This window comes from Cyclopterus lumpus, chromosome 24 (assembly GCF_009769545.1).
Source record: "Cyclopterus lumpus isolate fCycLum1 chromosome 24, fCycLum1.pri, whole genome shotgun sequence".
NCBI classification, from domain to species: Eukaryota; Metazoa; Chordata; class Actinopteri; order Perciformes; family Cyclopteridae; genus Cyclopterus; species Cyclopterus lumpus.
In genome coordinates, this window is record NC_046989.1 from 526,553 (window position 1) to 552,717 (window position 26,165).

Below are 26,165 nucleotides of genomic sequence, written 5' to 3' on the forward strand. Positions count from 1 at the left end.
AACCACGGAGAACCAAAGAGGAGATTGAATGCAGAATGTGGAACGTGAGAGTTCCAGACTCAGTTTCAGGAGGTCAGCGCTCGTATATAATATTTAATAACTGGTCCTTTGGTTTCAGCTGCTCTGATAATAATTAGTATCTGTGCTGTAATAAATAACCTCATAATGCAGGATGAGTGTTAATAATGCACAAGAGATTGTCACAATTTATTATGCAGATTATTAGATTGAATATGATGTCATAATGTTGGTTCTTCATATAAAAACACGGCCTCATAATCAATAAAAGATTAACATGTGACCTGTTCTGATATTGTTGCTTCAATATGCAAATAAACCAATGACATAACAATTCAACCCACACATTATAAAGAATCAATTTGATATATTAATGGCTTCACTTCTGTGCCTTTTTGTTTTTGTAATTGTTGTAAAGTTTAATTGAGCATTTTATTTACTTTGTTCATGTATTTATTTATTTATATTTCCTCACAAATAAAAGCATATCTAGAGCAGCTCAATAAGGTGAGTGTGGTTTTTTTTTTTTTACAAAACCTTTATTTTACATAAAACAATACAAACAAACAGACACATTGTATTCACATTAACTAAATAAATCCCCAAACAACAACTGTTCGGCTCGCTGTCGGGAGCTTCCTCTTCCATCTCGTCCTCGTCCTCCACCGGCGACACGCCTCCCAGTCCAGGACCGGCTCCTCAGGTCGCTCCTCTGGACCTCGGGCCCCACCCGTCTCCCCTTGTCCTCCCTGCCCCTCCTGCCGGTCCCCTCCGACCCCCTCAGGACCCTTCTGGTTCTGTCCCGCTCAGCTGACCTCTTCCTTGGGCAGTCCCTGGCCTGATGCCCCTCTCGTCCACACCTGAAACACTTCCTGTTTCCAGAGGTCACAAACAGCACATAGTCAAAACCCTCGACTCTGGTCCTGATGACGAGGTTGAGCTCCTCACTCCTGTTGTTCAGGACCATGAGGAGCTGCCTCCTGTGAGACACCACGTGTTTCAGCAGGGGAGACCTGCACCCTGAGGAGACCTTCCTCACCCCCGACACCACCCTCCTGTGTCTCCAGCTCTCTGAGCAACACCTCGTCCCTAATGAACGGGGGCACGTTGTCCACCGTGACCCTGACCGCCGGCGTTACCAGCGGCAGAACCGGCACCACCGTGCTCATCTTCTCCACGCTGTCGAGGTTAGCACGCCGTGTAGCACGCCGTGTAGCACGCCGTGTAGCACGCCGTGTAGCACGCCGTGTAGCACGCCGTGTAGCACGCCGTGTAGCACGCCGCTAACATGCGCCGGCCGGCCGGCTGCGCCAACACGCACACAGAAACCCACCAAACCCCCTTGTACACACAGTACCACCACACACACAACCACACACACAACCACACACACAACCACCCACACAACCACACACACAACCACACACACAACCACACACACAACCACACACACAACCACACACACAACCACCCACACAACCACACACACAACCACACACACACACAACCACACACACAACCACACACACAACCACCCACACAACCACACACACAACCACACACACAACCACACACACAACCACACACACAACCACACACACAACCACCCACACAACCACACACACAACCACACACACACACAACCACACACACAACCACACACACAACCACCACACAACCACACACACAACCACCACACAACCACCCACACAACCACACACACAACCACACACACACACAACCACCCACACAACCACACACACAACCACACACACAACCACACACACAACCACACACACAACCACCCACACAACCACACACACAACCACACACACAACCACACACACACACAACCACACACACAACCACACACACAACCACACACACAACCACCACACAACCACACACACAACCACCACACAACCACCCACACAACCACACACACAACCACACACACAACCACACACACAACCACACACACAACCACCACACAACCACCCACACAACCACCACACAACCACACACACAACCACCACACAACCACACACACAACCACACACACAACCACCCACACAACCACCCACACAACCACCCACACAACCACACACACAACCACACACACAACCACCACACAACCACACACACAACCACACACACAACCACCACACAACCACACACACAACCACACACACAACCACCACACAACCACACACACAACCACACACACAACCACCACACAACCACCACACAACCACACACACAACCACACACACAACCACCACACAACCACCCACACAACCACACACACAACCACACACACAACCACCACACAACCACACACACAACCACCACACAACCACACACACAACCACACACACAACCACCACACAACCACCCACACAACCACACACACAACCACACACACAACCACCACACAACCACCACACAACCACACACACAACCACACACACAACCACCACACAACCACCCACAACCACACACACAACCACACACACAACCACACACACAACCACCACACACACAACCACACACACAACCACCACACACAACCACAGACACAACCACCACACAACCACACACACAACCACACACACAACCACACACACAACCACCACACACACAACCACACACACAACCACACACACAACCACCACACAACCACACACACAACCACACACACAACCACCCACACAACCACACACACAACCACCACACAACCACACACACAACCACACACACAACCACACACACAACCACCACACAACCACACACACAACCACCACACAACCACACACACAACACTGCTCTCTGTCAGCCACTTTCACCAAGAAAAACAGACAAAAACCACCAGCACTAACTATAAACCTGAACCAGCACTAACTATAAACCTGAACCAGCACTAACTATAAACCTGAACCAGCACTAACTATAAACCTGAACCAGCACTAACTATAAACCTGAACCAGCACTAACTATAAACCTGAACCAGCACTAACTATAAACCTGAACCAGCACTAACTATAAACCTGAACCAGCACTAACTATAAACCTGAACCAGCACTAACTATAAACCTGAACCAGCACTAACTATAGACCTGAACCAGCACTAACTATAAACCTGAACCAGCACTAACTATAAACCTGAACCAGCACTAACTATAAACCTGAACCAGCACTAACTATAAACCTGAACCAGCACTAACTATAAACCTGAACCAGCTCTAACTATAAACCTGAACCAGCACTAACTATAAACCTGAACCAGCACTAACTATAAACCTGAACCAGCACTAACTATAAACCTGAACCAGCACTAACTATAGACCTGAACCAGCACTAACTATAAACCTGAACCAGCACTAACTATAAACCTGAACCAGCACTAACTATAAACCTGAACCAGCACTAACTATAAACCTGAACCAGCACTAACTATAAACCTGAACCAGCACTAACTATAAACCTGAACCAGCACTAACTATAGACCTGAACCAGCACTAACTATAGACCTGAACCAGCACTAACTATAGACCTGAACCAGCACTAACTATAAACCTGAAACAGCACTAACTATAAACCTGAACCAGCACTAACTATAAACCTGAACCAGCACTAACTATAAACCTGAACCAGCACTAACTATAAACCTGAACCAGCACTAACTATAAACCTGAACCAGCACTAACTATAGACCTGAACCAGCACTAACTATAAACCTGAACCAGCACTAACTATAAACCTGAACCAGCACTAACTATAAACCTGAACCAGCACTAACTATAAACCTGAACCAGCACTAACTATAAACCTGAACCAGCACTAACTATAGACCTGAACCAGCACTAACTATAGACCTGAACCAGCACTAACTATAGACCTGAACCAGCACTAACTATAAACCTGAAACAGCACTAACTATAAACCTGAACCAGCACTAACTATAAACCTGAACCAGCACTAACTATAGACCTGAACCAGCACTAACTATAAACCTGAAACAGCACTAACTATAGACCTGAACCAGCTCTAACTATAAACCTGAACCAGCACTAACTATAGACCTGAACCAGCTCTAACTATAGACCTGAACCAGCACTAACTATAAACCTGAACCAGCACTAACTATAAACCTGAACCAGCACTAACTATAAACCTGAACCAGCACTAACTATAAACCTGAACCAGCACTAACTATAGACCTGAACCAGCACTAACTATAGACCTGAACCAGCACTAACTATAGACCTGAACCAGCACTAACTATAAACCTGAACCAGCACTAACTATAAACCTGAACCAGCACTAACTATAAACCTGAACCAGCACTAACTATAGACCTGAACCAGCACTAACTATAGACCTGAACCAGCACTAACTATAGACCTGAACCAGCACTAACTATAAACCTGAAACAGCACTAACTATAAACCTGAACCAGCACTAACTATAAACCTGAACCAGCACTAACTATAGACCTGAACCAGCACTAACTATAAACCTGAAACAGCACTAACTATAGACCTGAACCAGCTCTAACTATAAACCTGAACCAGCACTAACTATAGACCTGAACCAGCTCTAACTATAGACCTGAACCAGCACTAACTATAAACCTGAACCAGCACTAACTATAAACCTGAACCAGCACTAACTATAAACCTGAACCAGCTCTAACTATAAACCTGAACCAGCACTAACTATAAACCTGAACCAGCACTAACTATAGACCTGAACCAGCTCTAACTATAAACCTGAACCAGCACTAACTATAGACCTGAACCAGCTCTAACTATAGACCTGAACCAGCACTAACTATAAACCTGAACCAGCACTAACTATAAACCTGAACCAGCACTAACTATAAACCTGAACCAGCACTAACTATAAACCTGAACCAGCACTAACTATAAACCTGAACCAGCACTAACTATAAACCTGAACCAGCACTAACTATAAACCTGAACCAGCACTAACTATAGACCTGAACCAGCACTAACTATAGACCTGAACCAGCACTAACTATAGACCTGAACCAGCACTAACTATAAACCTGAAACAGCACTAACTATAAACCTGAACCAGCACTAACTATAAACCTGAACCAGCACTAACTATAAACCTGAACCAGCACTAACTATAAACCTGAACCAGCACTAACTATAAACCTGAACCAGCACTAACTATAGACCTGAACCAGCACTAACTATAAACCTGAACCAGCACTAACTATAAACCTGAACCAGCACTAACTATAAACCTGAACCAGCACTAACTATAAACCTGAACCAGCACTAACTATAAACCTGAACCAGCACTAACTATAAACCTGAACCAGCACTAACTATAGACCTGAACCAGCACTAACTATAGACCTGAACCAGCACTAACTATAGACCTGAACCAGCACTAACTATAAACCTGAAACAGCACTAACTATAAACCTGAACCAGCACTAACTATAAACCTGAACCAGCACTAACTATAGACCTGAACCAGCACTAACTATAAACCTGAAACAGCACTAACTATAGACCTGAACCAGCTCTAACTATAAACCTGAACCAGCACTAACTATAGACCTGAACCAGCTCTAACTATAGACCTGAACCAGCACTAACTATAAACCTGAACCAGCACTAACTATAAACCTGAACCAGCACTAACTATAAACCTGAACCAGCACTAACTATAAACCTGAACCAGCACTAACTATAGACCTGAACCAGCACTAACTATAGACCTGAACCAGCACTAACTATAGACCTGAACCAGCACTAACTATAAACCTGAACCAGCACTAACTATAAACCTGAACCAGCACTAACTATAAACCTGAACCAGCACTAACTATAGACCTGAACCAGCACTAACTATAGACCTGAACCAGCACTAACTATAGACCTGAACCAGCACTAACTATAAACCTGAAACAGCACTAACTATAAACCTGAACCAGCACTAACTATAAACCTGAACCAGCACTAACTATAGACCTGAACCAGCACTAACTATAAACCTGAAACAGCACTAACTATAGACCTGAACCAGCTCTAACTATAAACCTGAACCAGCACTAACTATAGACCTGAACCAGCTCTAACTATAGACCTGAACCAGCACTAACTATAAACCTGAACCAGCACTAACTATAGACCTGAACCAGCACTAACTATAAACCTGAACCAGCACTAACTATAGACCTGAACCAGCTCTAACTATAAACCTGAACCAGCACTAACTATAGACCTGAACCAGCTCTAACTATAGACCTGAACCAGCACTAACTATAAACCTGAACCAGCACTAACTATAAACCTGAACCAGCACTAACTATAAACCTGAACCAGCTCTAACTATAAACCTGAACCAGCACTAACTATAAACCTGAACCAGCTCTAACTATAAACCTGAACCAGCACTAACTATAGACCTGAACCAGCTCTAACTATAAACCTGAACCAGCACTAACTATAGACCTGAACCAGCTCTAACTATAGACCTGAACCAGCACTAACTATAAACCTGAACCAGCACTAACTATAAACCTGAACCAGCACTAACTATAAACCTGAACCAGCACTAACTATAAACCTGAACCAGCACTAACTATAAACCTGAACCAGCACTAACTATAAACCTGAACCAGCACTAACTATAAACCTGAACCAGCTCTAACTATAAACCTGAACCAGCACTAACTATAGACCTGAACCAGCACTAACTATAAACCTGAACCAGCACTAACTATAAACCTGAACCAGCACTAACTATAAACCTGAACCAGCACTAACTATAGACCTGAACCAGCACTAACTATAAACCTGAACCAGCACTAACTATAAACCTGAACCAGCACTAACTATAGACCTGAACCAGCACTAACTATAAACCTGAACCAGCACTAACTATAGACCTGAACCAGCACTAACTATAGACCTGAACCAGCACTAACTATAAACCTGAACCAGCACTAACTATAAACCTGAACCAGCACTAACTATAAACCTGAACCAGCACTAACTATAAACCTGAACCAGCCCTAACTATAAACCTGAACCAGCACTAACTATAAACCTGAACCAGCCCTAACTATAAACCTGAACCAGCACTAACTATAAACCTGAACCAGCACTAACTATAGACCTGAACCAGCTCTAACTATAAACCTGAACCAGCACTAACTATAGACCTGAACCAGCTCTAACTATAGACCTGAACCAGCACTAACTATAAACCTGAACCAGCACTAACTATAAACCTGAACCAGCACTAACTATAAACCTGAACCAGCTCTAACTATAAACCTGAACCAGCACTAACTATAAACCTGAACCAGCACTAACTATAGACCTGAACCAGCTCTAACTATAAACCTGAACCAGCACTAACTATAGACCTGAACCAGCTCTAACTATAGACCTGAACCAGCACTAACTATAAACCTGAACCAGCACTAACTATAAACCTGAACCAGCACTAACTATAAACCTGAACCAGCACTAACTATAAACCTGAACCAGCACTAACTATAAACCTGAACCAGCACTAACTATAGACCTGAACCAGCACTAACTATAGACCTGAACCAGCACTAACTATAGACCTGAACCAGCTCTAACTATAGACCTGAACCAGCACTAACTATAAACCTGAACCAGCACTAACTATAGACCTGAACCAGCTCTAACTATAAACCTGAACCAGCACTAACTATAGACCTGAACCAGCTCTAACTATAGACCTGAACCAGCACTAACTATAAACCTGAACCAGCACTAACTATAAACCTGAACCAGCACTAACTATAAACCTGAACCAGCTCTAACTATAAACCTGAACCAGCACTAACTATAAACCTGAACCAGCTCTAACTATAAACCTGAACCAGCACTAACTATAGACCTGAACCAGCTCTAACTATAAACCTGAACCAGCACTAACTATAGACCTGAACCAGCTCTAACTATAGACCTGAACCAGCACTAACTATAAACCTGAACCAGCACTAACTATAAACCTGAACCAGCACTAACTATAAACCTGAACCAGCACTAACTATAAACCTGAACCAGCACTAACTATAAACCTGAACCAGCACTAACTATAAACCTGAACCAGCACTAACTATAAACCTGAACCAGCTCTAACTATAAACCTGAACCAGCACTAACTATAGACCTGAACCAGCACTAACTATAAACCTGAACCAGCACTAACTATAAACCTGAACCAGCACTAACTATAAACCTGAACCAGCACTAACTATAGACCTGAACCAGCACTAACTATAAACCTGAACCAGCACTAACTATAGACCTGAACCAGCACTAACTATAAACCTGAACCAGCACTAACTATAAACCTGAACCAGCACTAACTATAAACCTGAACCAGCACTAACTATAAACCTGAACCAGCCCTAACTATAAACCTGAACCAGCACTAACTATAAACCTGAACCAGCTCTAACTATAAACCTGAACCAGCACTAACTATAAACCTGAACCAGCACTAACTATAAACCTGAACCAGCACTAACTATGAACCTGATCCAGCACTAACTATAAACCTGAACCAGCACTAACTATAAACCTGAACCAGCACTAACTATAAACCTGAACCAGCACTAACTATAAACCTGAACCAGCACTAACTATAAACCTGAACCAGCACTAACTATAAACCTGAACCAGCTCTAACTATAAACCTGAACCAGCACTAACTATAGACCTGAACCAGCACTAACTATAAACCTGAACCAGCACTAACTATAAACCTGAACCAGCACTAACTATAAACCTGAACCAGCACTAACTATAGACCTGAACCAGCACTAACTATAAACCTGAACCAGCACTAACTATAGACCTGAACCAGCACTAACTATAGACCTGAACCAGCACTAACTATAAACCTGAACCAGCACTAACTATAAACCTGAACCAGCACTAACTATAAACCTGAACCAGCACTAACTATAAACCTGAACCAGCTCTAACTATAGACCTGAACCAGCACTAACTATAAACCTGAACCAGCACTAACTATAGACCTGAACCAGCACTAACTATAGACCTGAACCAGCACTAACTATAAACCTGAACCAGCACTAACTATAAACCTGAACCAGCACTAACTATAGACCTGAACCAGCACTAACTATAGACCTGAACCAGCACTAACTATAGACCTGAACCAGCTCTAACTATAGACCTGAACCAGCACTAACTATAAACCTGAACCAGCACTAACTATAGACCTGAACCAGCTCTAACTATAAACCTGAACCAGCACTAACTATAGACCTGAACCAGCTCTAACTATAGACCTGAACCAGCACTAACTATAAACCTGAACCAGCACTAACTATAAACCTGAACCAGCACTAACTATAAACCTGAACCAGCTCTAACTATAAACCTGAACCAGCACTAACTATAAACCTGAACCAGCTCTAACTATAAACCTGAACCAGCACTAACTATAGACCTGAACCAGCTCTAACTATAAACCTGAACCAGCACTAACTATAGACCTGAACCAGCTCTAACTATAGACCTGAACCAGCACTAACTATAAACCTGAACCAGCACTAACTATAAACCTGAACCAGCACTAACTATAAACCTGAACCAGCACTAACTATAAACCTGAACCAGCACTAACTATAAACCTGAACCAGCACTAACTATAAACCTGAACCAGCACTAACTATAAACCTGAACCAGCTCTAACTATAAACCTGAACCAGCACTAACTATAGACCTGAACCAGCACTAACTATAAACCTGAACCAGCACTAACTATAAACCTGAACCAGCACTAACTATAAACCTGAACCAGCACTAACTATAGACCTGAACCAGCACTAACTATAAACCTGAACCAGCACTAACTATAGACCTGAACCAGCACTAACTATAAACCTGAACCAGCACTAACTATAAACCTGAACCAGCACTAACTATAAACCTGAACCAGCACTAACTATAAACCTGAACCAGCCCTAACTATAAACCTGAACCAGCACTAACTATAAACCTGAACCAGCTCTAACTATAAACCTGAACCAGCACTAACTATAAACCTGAACCAGCACTAACTATAAACCTGAACCAGCACTAACTATGAACCTGATCCAGCACTAACTATAAACCTGAACCAGCACTAACTATAAACCTGAACCAGCACTAACTATAAACCTGAACCAGCACTAACTATAAACCTGAACCAGCACTAACTATAAACCTGAACCAGCACTAACTATAAACCTGAACCAGCTCTAACTATAAACCTGAACCAGCACTAACTATAGACCTGAACCAGCACTAACTATAAACCTGAACCAGCACTAACTATAAACCTGAACCAGCACTAACTATAAACCTGAACCAGCACTAACTATAGACCTGAACCAGCACTAACTATAAACCTGAACCAGCACTAACTATAGACCTGAACCAGCACTAACTATAGACCTGAACCAGCACTAACTATAAACCTGAACCAGCACTAACTATAAACCTGAACCAGCACTAACTATAAACCTGAACCAGCACTAACTATAAACCTGAACCAGCTCTAACTATAGACCTGAACCAGCACTAACTATAAACCTGAACCAGCACTAACTATAGACCTGAACCAGCACTAACTATAGACCTGAACCAGCACTAACTATAAACCTGAACCAGCACTAACTATAAACCTGAACCAGCCCTAACTATAAACCTGAACCAGCACTAACTATAAACCTGAACCAGCTCTAACTATAAACCTGAACCAGCACTAACTATAAACCTGAACCAGCACTAACTATAAACCTGAACCAGCACTAACTATGAACCTGATCCAGCACTAACTATAAACCTGAACCAGCACTAACTATAAACCTGAACCAGCACTAACTATAAACCTGAACCAGCACTAACTATAAACCTGAACCAGCACTAACTATAAACCTGAACCAGCACTAACTATAAACCTGAACCAGCACTAACTATAAACCTGAACCAGCACTAACTATAAACCTGAACCAGCACTAACTATAAACCTGAACCAGCACTAACTATAAACCTGAACCAGCACTAACTATAAACCTGAACCAGCACTAACTATAAACCTGAACCAGCACTAACTATAAACCTGAACCAGCACTAACTATAAACCTGAGACAAAAAGACAGAGTGATGTCCTGAAGCATGTTTATATAATAATTCACTATAAAGGAACTACAGCTGTCCTATGAATGGAGTAAAAGTATTTCCACCAGAGACGTAGTGGATGAGAGTACTTCTAGTTGTACTACAGTCGAGTACTTGAGTAAATGTACCACATCAATACTCACTGGTCATGTGACCTGACAATGTCAGAACGGATCTTCAATTCAGCTTCCTGCAGTCTGAACGTTCACGCTTCAACGACATCGTGGTCCTCCTCCCAGAGTCCTGACACACACACTCAGACACACACAGACAGACACACACACTCAGACACACACACACTCACACACACTCAGACACACACACACTCAGACACACTCACACACACACACACTCACAGACACACACACTCAGACACACACACACTCACACACACACTCACACACACTCACAGACACACACACACTCACAGACACACACACACACTCACACACACACACACACACACTCACACTCACACACACTCAGACACACACACACTCACACACACACTCACAGACACACACACTCACAGACACACACAGACACACACAGACAGACACACACACTCAGACACACACACACACTCACACACACTCAGACACACACACACTCAGACACACACTCACACACACTCACAGACACACACACGCACACACACACACACACACTCACAGACACACACACTCACAGACACACACACTCACACTCTCAGACACACACACGCACACACACACTCAGACACACTCACACACACACTCAGACACACTCACACACACTCAGACACACACACACGCACACATGCACACTCACAATCACACACACGCACACACACAGACACACGCACACTATCACACACACACACTCACAATCACACACACACTCACACACACACAACCGTACACACACACACTCACACACACACACACTCAGACACACGCACAAACACACACACAACCGTACACACACACACACACAATCACACACACACACACACACACACTCACACACACTCTCAGCTGTATTCAAAACAGACTCAGACACTGAATCCTCTCCAATGAAGGAGTCACTCAGAGATCTGATCAAAAGATCAGAGTTTATTACAGATATTTTATTGCAGATAGTTTAATACCAGATAGTTTATTAAAGAGAGTTAATATATACTGTTTATTACCAGAGATTATTACCAGTTTGTAACCAGAGAGATCAATAATAGAGATGTACTCACAGTACTGGGATGCAGCTCGGGCTCACAGACCAGACTACAGGAGATACACAGTGAGTATCAAACAGGAAACATTATACCCTCATTATGGATGTAGCTTAAAGTTATTGTTATTAGAGTAAAGAACCACAGTAAGATCAAAGATAGAAAGTCATTTCAGTGTTCTGGATTTAATTCATGTCCTTGTTTCCTCCACTGTGATTTTAATTATTGTCATTATTTTACTTGATTGCAATACCTGCATGCCTATGCTTTTATTTTGACCTGAGAGACTTTAACCCAACTGAGATAGACTTTAACCCAACTGAGACAGACTTTAACCCAACTGAGATAGACTTTAACCCAACTGAGACAGACTTTAACCCAACTGAGATAGACTTTAACCCAACTGAGACAGACTTTAACCCAACTGAGATAGACTTTAACCCAACTGAGACAGACTTTAACCCAACTGAGACAGACTTTAACCCAACTGAGACAGACTTTAACCCAACTGAGATAGACTTTAACCCAACTGAGACAGACTTTAACCCAACTGAGACAGACTTTAACCCAACTGAGACAGACTTTAACCCAACTGAGATAGACTTTAACCCAACTGAGACAGACTTTAACCCAACTGAGACAGACTTTAACCCAACTGAGATAGACTTTAACCAAACTGAGATATACTTAAACCAAACTGAGATATACTTTAACCAAACTGAGATATACTTTAACCAAACTGAGATACACTTTAACCAAACTGAGATATACTTTAACCAAACTGAGATATACTTTAACCAAACTGAGATATACTTTAACCAAACTGAGATACACTTTAACTAAACTGAGACAGAGTTTAACCAACTCAAAAGGTTTAATGTAATCTGAGTTCAAAGTAAAAACTACACTGATGTTGAAAGAGAAGATTCATTTGAAGCTAGTATTAAAGTTTGGTTCCACGTGATTTATCTGGTTAATAAAATGTTATTCAAAGCTCAGAGGACGTTAACAGACGGCTCTCTGTAAAGAGTGAAACAGGAAGTGGAACGTACTGTTCCCGGTATTTATGTCCTTAAGGCGGTTTGAGGTATAGTGAACTGGTTGATTTCGTCTGGCTTGATCGAGATATATAATAATATATATAGTCGAGTATCATCGGCATAACTACGAATGTTGGATTTTTATTCAGTCATTAGTGGACTCTCTAGGATCAGTGGACTCTAAATGACTCTCCAGGACAAGTGGATACATACTCTAAAAAGGACTCTCTAGGATCAATGTACTCTAAAGGATTCTTCAGGACCAGTGGACTCTCCAGGTGACTGACCAGGTTCTTCTGTCTGCAGGTGGTGGAGGGTCAGACTCTCCTTCCTCTCGGCGGCAGGAAGCGTCTTCGCTCTGCAGGGGATGACGACGAGGAGTCGAGAGGCTCGCGGCCGAACCCCGAAGGCTCACTGTCGGCCGGCGAACTGAGCCGCTACGAGGAGCAGGACCAGCAGGACCAGGAGGACCAGCAGGACCAGGAGGACCAGGAGGAGCTGCAGAGACTCTGTCAACGCTGCCACATTGTGGCGTCACAGCTGAACAGACAAGCTGCCGCTCTGAAGGTCAGATTAATGAACATCGTTTCATGTCCACGTTTAAAGACTGCTTTCTAAATTACTTGTAATTGGATCACTGATTACAGGTAAGAGCTCATGATTAATGAACATGAGATCAACTCTGATTGGTTGAGAGAGCTCATGATTAATCAGATATCAGGCTCAGTGGTTAACCTGTCGAGTAAAACAATTTCCGAAGTTAGTAATCGCGTCAGAAGGAACCAGAAGAGCTGAGACTCCATCAGTCACACTGAGTAATACTGTTGTACTTTCACTTCAGTACGGTTTAGAATGCAGTATTACTTCAGTGAACTTATCCGAGTACTCCTTCCACTTCTGTTTCGCTACATATCGTCATTAACCAAAATAAAAACTCTGACATTCTGTATTTTATTTAACTGACTAAGATATTACATTGAAGTTTGAATGTTCTGGTACCTTGTCTGATCCCCCTCCACGTCTCCTACACTTGGTACAGACCACCAGGTGCTCCTCTCTGGTTCTGGTACCTTGTCTGATCCCCCTCCACGTCTCCTACACTTGGTACAGACCACCAGGTGCACCTCTCTGGTTCTGGTACCTTGTCTGATCCCCCTCCACGTCTCCCACACTTGGTACAGACCACCAGGTGCTCCTCTCTGGTTCTGGTACCTTGTCTGATCCCCCTCCACGTCTCCCACACTTGGTACAGACCACCAGGTGCTCCTCTCTGGTTCTGGTACCTTGTCTGATCCCCCTCCACGTCTCCCACACTTGGTACAGACCACCAGGTGCTCCTCTCTGGTTCTGGTACCTTGTCTGATCCCCCTCCCCCTTTCCCACACTTGGTACAGTCCACCAGGTGCACCTCTCTGGTTCTGGTACCTTGTCTGATCCCCCTCCCCCTTTCCCACACTTGGTACAGTCCACCAGGTGCACCTCTCTGGTTCTGCACTTCCTGGAACAAGTTAAGTTAACTAGATGAGCGGTCAGTAAATCAACGCGCCTTCTCTCGTAGTGACACTTCAAAACTTCCTTTGATTGCATAACAGCAACAGAAACATAAATGAAACATGTTCAACAGAAAAACCTTCTGCTCTCTTGCCAAACACACACCTGGCTGTCCTCAGGTGACGTCTACATATAGAGTTAACGCCCCCTGACATCATCGTCATCATAATCATTTCATCAACATGTCAACAGTATCACATGATGATCAGCATCATGTGATCTATAGGCAGTAGCATGATTATAATGTACCCACATGGAAGGGCTATGGCATAGACAAACACAAAGTCAGTGTAATGGCTCGTTAGCTGCTGTGCTAGTTGTTAATTCTCTAGTTAGCTAGTTAGCTTGAAACATTAGCATACTTAAAATAATACAAATGAAACTTTAGTTTCTACAGAAGTAGAAAACAAAGATTTGTGTTTCTATTGTTGGATGTGAACTGGATCTTATCTGGTCTGCTCCCCCACTCCAGGACCTGGCCTACGCCTCCTTCCTCTTCGATAAGCGTCCTCGGCGTGGCCGCCATGTTTCATCCCGCTGTGACGTGTGCAGCGCCTCCTTCCACCAGCTGAGGCGTCGCGCTCTGCGTCGCGCGCTGTGCCTCAGGGGGGAGATGACACGGGGCGGAGTCCAGTACACCTACCTGGGCGGGGGCGGAGCCGAAGGGCTGGCCACAGTCACGCCCCTCCCCCTGACCGCTCAGCACCACCTGGAGGGAATGTGGAGCGTCTCCTGCTGCTCACCTGAGCAGGTGCAACTCCTCACGTCACCTTTAACAATCAATAACACTATTGATCGTATTGTGCGTTCTGATCCCCTTTATCTCGTCTGTCAGGCTTTGACTTCAGGAGGCCACCGGACCCTGAAGGCTTCGACTCACAATGTCTCCACCCAAACCAGTCAACCAGCATCTGCTGCGGCCGCCTTCTTCATCAGGTCAGTGAATGCACCACCGTCCCTTTAGGAATAAACTCCACCTTAAAACCTTTAAGAGGAAACCTGGAGGAGGCTCATGATGCTACTATCACTTTAAATATTAGTCACAGTAAAATATGATGAGGGGTTTTTAGACTCCTGCACACTACCACCTGGGCTCGGCCAAAGCCCTTCAGACAAGACTCAGGGTCCCTGTAACCCAGTAATCACGTCACAGACTTCCCAGCAGTGCTGGCTGGTGGAATTTTGTTTTGGTAGGAAAATCCAATAAATTTCAGCAAACATCCCAGAATGATTCAATGCAAAAAAATATTTAACATTTATTCCAACACTGACATTATAAGGACATCTTATTCATACAATTCAGTATATTAATATATATATATATATATATATATATATATATATATATATATATATATATATATATATTCAGTATAATATATATCAATACCATCCATCCATCCATTTTCAATACCGCTTATCCTCATTAGGGGGCGCTGGAGCCTATCCCAGCTGACATAGGGCGAAGGCAGGGGACACCCTGGACAGGCCGCCAGTCCATCGAGGGCACATGTAGGGACATACAACCATTCACTCTCACATGCCCCACACCGTGCAGCCCCGTGGTGGTGTAGTGGCTACCACTGTGGCCTCACAGCAAGAGGGCCGCGGGTTCAATTCCCGGTCGGAGCGGTCCTTCTGTGTGGAGTTTGCATGTTCTCCCCGTGGCAGCGTGGGTTCTCTCCGGGCTCTCCGGCTTCCTCCCACAGTCCAAAGACATGCTGCAGGTTAATTGATCTCTAAATGTCCCATAGGTGTGAATATATCAATACCATCTAATGTAAATATACATATCATAAATATATTATAATAAAATATAAATATTGTATAATATGAATCATATATATATATATATATATATATATATATATATATATATATATATATATTTAAAATCTAATAGAACATGTGTATATATTAAGATGCCCCTATGAACCTTGTTAGGGTTAAAGTGAGCCTGTTTTTATCCTCCTCCTCATTGTGTTTCTTCACCTCAACCCTTGGAACAAGGACAACTCAATCCTGAGTCCATCCCTTCACTTTGCTCAATACGGCTGCTTGAGGAGTTCTCATGTGAGTCCTGATGTTCTCATGTTCTCATGTGTGTCCTGGTGTTCTCATGTTCTCATGTGTGTCCTGGTGTTCTCATGTGTGTCCTGGTGTTCTCATGTGTGTCCTGGTGTTCACATGTTCTCATGTGTGTCCTGGTGTTCTCATGTTCTCATGTGTGTCCTGGTGTTCTCATGTTCTCATGTGAGTCCTGATGTTCTCATGTGTGTCCTGGTGTTCACATGTTCTCATGTGTGTCCTGGTGTTCTCATGTTCTCATGTGTGTCCTGGTGTTCTCATGTTCTCATGTGTGTCCTGGTGTTCTCATGTTCTCATGTGTGTCCTGGTGTTCTCATGTGTGTCCTGGTGTTCTCATGTGTGTCCTGGTGTTCACATGTTCTCATGTGTGTCCTGGTGTTCTCATGTTCTCATGTGTGTCCTGGTGTTCTCATGTTCTCATGTGAGTCCTGATGTTCTCATGTGTGTCCTGGTGTTCACATGTTCTCATGTGTGTCCTGGTGTTCTCATGTTCTCATGTGTGTCCTGGTGTTCTCATGTTCTCATGTGTGTCCTGGTGTTCTCATGTTCTCATGTGTGTCCTGGTGTTCTCATGTGTGTCCTGGTGTTCTCATGTGTGTCCTGGTGTTCACATGTTCTCATGTGTGTCCTGGTGTTCTCATGTGTGTCCTGATGTTCTCATGTGTGTCCTGGTGTTCACATGTTCTCATGTGTGTCCTGGTGTTCTCATGTGTGTCCTGGTGTTCTCATGTGTGTCCTGATGTTCTCATGTTCTCATGTGTGTCCTGGTGTTCTCATGTTCTCATGTGTGTCCTGGTGTTCTCATGTGTGTCCTGGTGTTCTCATGTGTGTCCTGGTGTTCTCATGTGTGTCCTGGTGTTCTCATGTTCTCATGTGTGTCCTGGTGTTCACATGTTCTCATGTGTGTCCTGGTGTTCTCATGTGTGTCCTGATGTTCTCATGTTCTCATGTGTGTCCTGGTGTTCTCATGTTCTCATGTGTGTCCTGGTGTTCTCATGTTCTCATGTGTGTCCTGGTGTTCTCATGTGTGTCCTGGTGTTCTCATGTTCTCATGTGTGTCCTGGTGTTCACATGTTCTCATGTGTGTCCTGGTGTTCTCATGTTCTCATGTGTGTCCTTGTGTTCTCATGTGTGTCCTGGTGTTCTCATGTTCTCATGTGTGTCCTGGTGTTCACATGTTCTCATGGGTGTCCTGGTGTTCTCATGTTCTCATGTGTGTCCTGGTGTTCTCATGTTCTCATGTGTGTCCTGGTGTTCTCATGTTCTCATGTGTGTCCTGGTGTTCTCATGTTCTCATGTGTGTCCTTGTGTTCTCATGTGTGTCCTGGTGTTCTCATGTTCTCATGTGTGTCCTGGTGTTCACATGTTCTTATGTGTGTCCTGGTGTTCTCATGTTCTCATGTGTGTCCTGGTGTTCTCATGTTCTCATGTGTGTCCTGGTGTTCTCATGTTCTCATGTGCATCCTGGTGTTCTCATGTTCTCATGTGTGTCCTGGTGTTCTCATGTTCTCATGTGCATCCTGGTGTTCTCATGTTCTCATGTGTGTCCTGGTGTTCTCATGTTCTCATGTGTGTCCTGGTGTTCTCATGTGTGTCCTGGTGGTCTCATGTTCTCATGTGTGTCCTGGTGTTCTCATGTTCTCATGTGTGTTCTGGTGTTCTCATGTGTGTTCTCATGTTCTCATGTGTGTCCTGGTGTTCTCATGTGTGTTCTGGTGTTCTCATGTGTGTTCTCATGTTCTCATGTGTGTCCTGGTGTTCTCATGTGTGTTCTGGTGTTCTCATGTGTGTCCTGGTGTTCTCATGTGTGTCCTGGTGTTCTCATGTTACCATGTGTGTCCTGGTGTTCTCATGTGTGTCCTGGTGTTCTCATGTTCTCATGTGTGTCCTGGTGTTCTCATGTTCCCATGTGTGTCCTGGTGTTCTCATGTTCTCATTGTGTGTCCTGGTGTTCTCATGTGTGTCCTGGTGTTCTCATGTTCTCATGTGTGTCCTGGTGTTCTCATGTTACCATGTGTGTCCTGGTGTTCTCATGTGTGTCCTGGTGTTCTCATGTTCTCATGTGTGTCCTGGTGTTCTCATGTTCTCATGTGTGTACTGGTGTTCTCATGTTCTCATGTGTGTCCTGGTGTTCTCATGTTCTCATGTATGTCCTGGTGTTCTCATGTTCTCATGTGTGTCCTTGTGTTCTCATGTGTGTCCTGGTGTTCTCAAGTGTGTCCTGGTGTTCTCATGTGTGTCCTGGTGTTCTCATTTTCTCATGTGTGTTCTGGTGTTCTCATGTGTGTCCTGGTGTTCTCATGTGTGTTCTGGTGTTCTCATGTGTGTCCTGGTGTTCTCATGTGTGTCCTGGTGTTCTCATGTTCTCATGTGTGTCCTGGTGTTCTCATGTGTGTCCTGGTGTTCTCATGTGTGTCCTGGTGTTCTTATGTGTGTCCTGGTGTTCTCATGTTCTCATGTGTGTCCTTGTGTTCTCATGTTCTCATGTGTGTCCTGGTGTTCTCATGTTCTCATGTGTGTCCTGGTATTCTCATGTTCTTATGTGTGTCCTGGTGTTCTCATGTTCTTATGTGTGTCCTGGTGTTCTCATGTTCTCATGTGTGTCCTGGTGTTCTCATGTTCTCATGTGTGTCCTTGTGTTCTCATGTTCTCATGTGTGTCCTGGTGTTCTCATGTTCTCATGTGTGTCCTGGTGTTCTCATGTTCTCATGTGTGTCCTGGTGTTCTCATGTTCTTATGTGTGTCCTGGTGTTCTCATGTTCTCATGTGTGTCCTGGTGTTCTCATGTTCTCATGTGTGTCCTGGTATTCTCATGTTCTCATGTGTGTCCTGGTGTTCTCATGTTCTTATGTGTGTCCTGGTGTTCTCATGTTCTCATGTGTGTCCTGGTGTTCTCATGTGTGTCCTGGTGTTCTCATGTTCTCATGTGTGTCCTGGTGTTCTCATGTGTGTCCTGGTGTTCTCATGTTCTCATGTGTGTCCTGGTGTTCTCATGTGTGTCCTGGTGTTCTCATGTTCTCATGTGTGTCCTGGTGTTCTCATGTGTGTTCTGGTGTTCTCATGTGTGTCCTGGTGTTCTCATGTTCTCATGTGTGTCTTGGTGTTCTCATGTTCTCATGTGTGTTCTGGTGTTCTCATGTGTGTCCTGGTGTTCTCATGTGTGTCCTGGTGTTCTCATGTGTGTCCTGGTATTCTCATGTTCTCATGTGTGTCCTGGTGTTCTCATGTTCTCATGTGTGTCCTGGTGTTCTCATGTGTGTCCTGGTGTTCTCATGTTCTCATGTGTGTCCTGGTGTTCTCATGTTCTCATGTGTGTCCTGGTGTTCTCATGTTCTTATGTGTGTCCTGGTGTTCTCATGTTCTCATGTGTGTCCTGGTGTTCTCATGTTCTCATGTGTGTCCTTGTGTTCTCATGTGTGTCCTGGTGTTCTCATGTGTGTCCTGGTATTCTCATGTTCTTATGTGTGTCCTGGTGTTCTCATGTTCTCATGTGTGTCCTGGTATTCTCATGTTCTTATGTGTGTCCTGGTGTTCTCATGTTCTCATGTGTGTCCTGGTGTTCTCATGTGTGTCCTGGTGTTCTCATGTTCTCATGTGTGTTCTGGTGTTCTCATGTGTGTCTTGGTGTTCTCATGTTCTCATGTGTGTTCTGGTGTTCTCATGTGTGTCCTGGTGTTCTCATGTGTGTCCTTGTGTTCTCATGTTCTCATGTGTGTCCTGGTGTTCTCATGTTCTCATGTGTGTCCTGGTGTTCTCATGTGTGTCCTGGTGTTCTTATGTGTGTCCTGGTGTTCTCATGTGTGTCCTTGTGTTCTCATGTTCTCATGTGTGTCCTGGTGTTCTCATGTTCTCATGTGTGTCCTGGTGTTCTCATGTTCTCATGTGTGTCCTGGTGTTCTCATGTGTGTCCTGGTGTTCTTATGTGTGTCCTGGTGTTCTCATGTTCTCATGTGTGTCCTGGTGTTCTCATGTGTGTCCTGGTGTTCTTATGTGTGTCCTGGTGTTCTCATGTTCTCATGTGTGTCCTTGTGTTCTCATGTTCTCATGTGTGTCCTGGTGTTCTCATGTTCTCATGTGTGTCCTGGTATTCTCATGTTCTCATGTGTGTCCTGGTGTTCTCATGTTCTTATGTGTGTCCTGGTGTTCTCATGTTCTCATGTGTGTCCTGGTGTTCTCATGTTCTCATGTGTGTCCTGGTGTTCTCATGTTCTCATGTGTGTCCTGGTGTTCTCATGTTCTCATGTGTGTTCTGGTGTTCTCATGTGTGTTCTCATGTTCTCATGTGTGTCCTGGTGTTCTCATGTGTGTTCTGGTGTTCTCATGTGTGTCCTGGTGTTCTCATGTTCTCATGTGTGTCCTGGTGTTCTCATGTTCCCATGTGTGTCCTGGTGTTCTCATTGTGTGTCCTGGTGTTCTCATGTGTGTCCTGGTGTTCTCATGTTCTCATGTGTGTCCTGGTGTTCTCATGTTACCATGTGTGTCCTGGTGTTCTCATGTGTGTCCTGGTGTTCTCATGTTCTCATGTGTGTCCTGGTGTTCTCATGTTCTCATGTGTGTACTGGTGTTCTCATGTTCTCATGTGTGTCCTGGTGTTCTCATGTTCTCATGTATGTCCTGGTGTTCTCATGTTCTCATGTGTGTCCTTGTGTTCTCATGTGTGTCCTGGTGTTCTCATGTGTGTCCTGGTGTTCTCATGTGTGTCCTGGTGTTCTCATTTTCTCATGTGTGTTCTGGTGTTCTCATGTGTGTCCTGGTGTTCTCATGTGTGTTCTGGTGTTCTCATGTGTGTCCTGGTGTTCTCATGTGTGTCCTGGTGTTCTCATGTTCTCATGTGTGTCCTGGTGTTCTCATGTGTGTCCTGGTGTTCTCATGTGTGTCCTGGTGTTCTTATGTGTGTCCTGGTGTTCTCATGTTCTCATGTGTGTCCTTGTGTTCTCATGTTCTCATGTGTGTCCTGGTGTTCTCATGTTCTCATGTGTGTCCTGGTATTCTCATGTTCTTATGTGTGTCCTGGTGTTCTCATGTTCTTATGTGTGTCCTGGTGTTCTCATGTTCTCATGTGTGTCCTGGTGTTCTCATGTTCTCATGTGTGTCCTTGTGTTCTCATGTTCTCATGTGTGTCCTGGTGTTCTCATGTTCTCATGTGTGTCCTGGTGTTCTCATGTTCTCATGTGTGTCCTGGTGTTCTCATGTTCTTATGTGTGTCCTGGTGTTCTCATGTTCTCATGTGTGTCCTGGTGTTCTCATGTGTGTCCTGGTGTTCTCATGTTCTCATGTGTGTCCTGGTGTTCTCATGTGTGTCCTGGTGTTCTCATGTTCTCATGTGTGTCCTGGTGTTCTCATGTGTGTTCTGGTGTTCTCATGTGTGTCCTGGTGTTCTCATGTTCTCATGTGTGTCTTGGTGTTCTCATGTTCTCATGTGTGTTCTGGTGTTCTCATGTGTGTCCTGGTGTTCTCATGTGTGTCCTGGTGTTCTCATGTGTGTCCTGGTATTCTCATGTTCTCATGTGTGTCCTGGTGTTCTCATGTTCTCATGTGTGTCCTGGTGTTCTCATGTGTGTCCAGGTGTTCTCATGTTCTCATGTGTGTCCTGGTGTTCTCATGTTCTTATGTGTGTCCTGGTGTTCTCATGTTCTCATGTGTGTCCTGGTGTTCTCATGTTCTCATGTGTGTCCTGGTGTTCTCATGTTCTCATGTGTGTCCTGGTGTTCTCATGTTCTTATGTGTGTCCTGGTGTTCTCATGTTCTCATGTGTGTCCTGGTGTTCTCATGTTCTCATGTGTGTCCTTGTGTTCTCATGTGTGTCCTGGTGTTCTCATGTTCTCATGTGTGTCCTGGTATTCTCATGTTCTTATGTGTGTCCTGGTGTTCTCATGTTCTCATGTGTGTCCTGGTATTCTCATGTTCTTATGTGTGTCCTGGTGTTCTCATGTTCTCATGTGTGTCCTGGTGTTCTCATGTGTGTCCTGGTGTTCTCATGTTCTCATGTGTGTTCTGGTGTTCTCATGTGTGTCTTGGTGTTCTCATGTTCTCATGTGTGTTCTGGTGTTCTCATGTGTGTCCTGGTGTTCTCATGTGTGTCCTTGTGTTCTCATGTTCTCATGTGTGTCCTGGTGTTCTCATGTTCTCATGTGTGTCCTGGTGTTCTCATGTGTGTCCTGGTGTTCTTATGTGTGTCCTGGTGTTCTCATGTGTGTCCTTGTGTTCTCATGTTCTCATGTGTGTCCTTGTGTTCTCATGTTCTCATGTGTGTCCTGGTGTTCTCATGTTCTCATGTGTGTCCTGGTGTTCTCATGTTCTCATGTGTGTCCTGGTGTTCTCATGTGTGTCCTGGTGTTCTTATGTGTGTCCTGGTGTTCTCATGTTCTCATGTGTGTCCTGGTGTTCTCATGTGTGTCCTGGTGTTCTTATGTGTGTCCTGGTGTTCTCATGTTCTCATGTGTGTCCTTGTGTTCTCATGTTCTCATGTGTGTCCTGGTGTTCTCATGTTCTCATGTGTGTCCTGGTATTCTCATGTTCTCATGTGTGTCCTGGTGTTCTCATGTTCTTATGTGTGTCCTGGTGTTCTCATGTTCTCATGTGTGTCCTGGTGTTCTCATGTTCTCATGTGTGTCCTGGTGTTCTCATGTTCTCATGTGTGTCCTGGTGTTCTCATGTTCTCATGTGTGTCCTGGTGTTCTCATGTTCTCATGTGTGTCCTGGTATTCTCATGTTCTTATGTGTGTCCTGGTGTTCTCATGTTCTCATGTGTGTCCTGGTGTTCTCATGTTCACATGTGTGTCCTGGTGTTCTCATGTGTGTTCTGGTGTTCTCATGTGTGTTCTGGTATTCTCATGTTCTTATGTGTGTCCTGGTGTTCTCATGTTCTCATGTGTGTCCTGGTGTTCTCATGTGTGTTCTGGTGTTCTCATGTTCTCATGTGTGTCCTGGTATTCTCATGTTCTTATGTGTGTCCTGGTGTTCTCATGTTCTCATGTGTGTCCTGGTGTTCTCATGTTCTCATGTGCGTCCTGGTGTTCTCATGTTCTCATGTGTGTCCTGGTGTTCTCATGTGTGTCCTGGTGTTCTCATGTGTGTTCTGGTGTTCTCATGTGTGTCCTGGTGTTCTCATGTTCTCATGTGTGTCCTGGTGTTCTCACGTGTGTCCTGGTGTTCTCATGTTCTCATGTGTGTCCTGGTGTTCTCATGTTCTCATGTGTGTCCTGGTGTTCTCATGTTCTCATGTGTGTCCTGGTGTTCTCATGTGTGTTCTCATGTTCTCACGTGTGTCCTGGTGTTCTCATGTTCTCATGTGTGTCCTGGTGTTCTCATGTTCTCATGTGTGTCCTGGTGTTCTCATGTTCTCATGTGTGTCCTGGTGTTCTCACGTGTGTCCTGGTGTTCTCATGTTCTCATGTGTGTCCTGGTGTTCTCATGTCGTTAAAAAAGGCGCCTGAGGAGAACACGCAGCTTTTGGGCCAGATGACTTTGGCCCAAAAGCTGAATCTATTTTAGGACGCTGATTGGTTAAATTTTATGTCACTCATTCATAACTTTAATCAGTAATAGGCTAAATTGCTTCTTAGACCCGCCTCTTCTGGGCCAAAACGATTCGGCTCCAGTGCAGCTGAGACAGGCAGAGATGACGTGCAGGAAAAGCATACATTTTGCGGAGATATCCTATTTTACAAATATTACTGGGTATATTCCATATTTCCAAAACACAAATATAAAAAATTTGTATAATTTATTAATATTATAATTATAATTGTTGTGTATATATTTTCTTTTGTGGCTCAAGGTGGGGGCCTCGTGGCCATCTATTGGCCAGCCGCCACTGCTTCCCAGCATGCATCTGTGGGAGGGGAGAGGGAGGGGAGAGCGAAAGGTAGTCTCGGGCCCAATCCCAATGTCCCTCCTAAACCCTGAACCCTGAGGGACTCCTTCTAGATGGTTGAGTGTGAGAGGCTGAGGGCTTTAAATGGTGTAAATATGAATGGGACAGCACTTTGCAGCAAAGTATCAGGTCTACCTGCTAACAGACATGGTCTAACCTCACACCAGGACATGGTCTAACCTCACACCAGGACATGGTCTAACCTCACACCCAGGACATGGTCTAACCTCACACCAGGACATGGTCTAACCTCACACCAGGACATGGTCTAACCTCACACCAGGACATGGTCTAACCTCACACCCAGGACATGGTCTAACCTCACACCAGGACATGGTCTAACCTCACACCAGGACATGGTCTAACCTCACACCAGGACATGGTCTAACCTCACACCAGGACATGGTCTAACCTCACACCAGGACATGGTCTAACCTCACACCAGGACATGGTCTAACCTCACACCCAGGACATGGTCTAACCTCACACCAGGACATGGTCTAACCTCACACCAGGACATGGTCTAACCTCACACCAGGACATGGTCTAACCTCACACCAGGACATGGTCTAACCTCACACCCAGGACATGGTCTAACCTCACACCCAGGACATGGTCTAACCTCACACCAGGACATGGTCTAACCTCACACCAGGACATGGTCTAACCTCACATCCAGGACATGGTCTAACCTCACACCAGGACATGGTCTAACCTCACACCCAGGACATGGTCTAACCTCACACCCAGGACATGGTCTAACCTCACACCAGGACATGGTCTAACCTCACATCCAGGACATGGTCTAACCTCACATCCAGGACATGGTCTAACCTCACACCAGGACATGGTCTAACCTCACACCCAGGACATGGTCTAACCTCACACCCAGGACATGGTCTAACCTCACACCCAGGACATGGTCTAACCTCACACCAGGACATGGTCTAACCTCACACCCAGGACATGGTCTAACCTCACACCAGGACATGGTCTAACCTCACACCCAGGACATGGTCTAACCTCCACCAATCGGCTTGTAGCTCCTTCACTTCGAGCTAAACACTCAAAGTCACGACTCTTTGCTGTGCTGGCTCCTCATTGGTGGAACGAGCTCCCCATTGACATCAGGACAGGAAGTCTCTACGGACTAAAAACAC

At 44.6% G+C, this 26,165-nt stretch overlaps 1 protein-coding gene and 1 long non-coding RNA gene across 2 annotated transcripts in view; one reads left to right on the forward strand and one right to left on the reverse strand.

Moving 5' to 3' along the window:
- Positions 1 to 819: 819 nt before the first annotated feature.
- On the reverse strand, positions 820 to 13,899 carry LOC117727157. Its single transcript, XR_004609022.1, has 3 exons — positions 13,778 to 13,899; positions 12,469 to 12,502; positions 820 to 890 (listed from the first exon to the last, which is right to left on the reverse strand). It is a non-coding gene; the product is annotated as an uncharacterized LOC117727157 (long non-coding RNA).
- A 1,204-nt stretch (positions 13,900 to 15,103) lies between these two features.
- The window catches only part of LOC117727692 (kinesin-like protein KIF26A), a 37,883-nt gene continuing 26,821 nt past the window's right edge, over positions 15,104 to 26,165 (forward strand). Inside the window, exons 1-3 of the mRNA XM_034528118.1 lie at positions 15,104 to 15,160; positions 15,514 to 15,792; positions 15,877 to 15,977. Of these exons, the coding sequence (XP_034384009.1) occupies positions 15,104 to 15,160; positions 15,514 to 15,792; positions 15,877 to 15,977 (437 nt within the window). The remainder of the gene's footprint in view (positions 15,161 to 15,513; positions 15,793 to 15,876; positions 15,978 to 26,165) is intronic.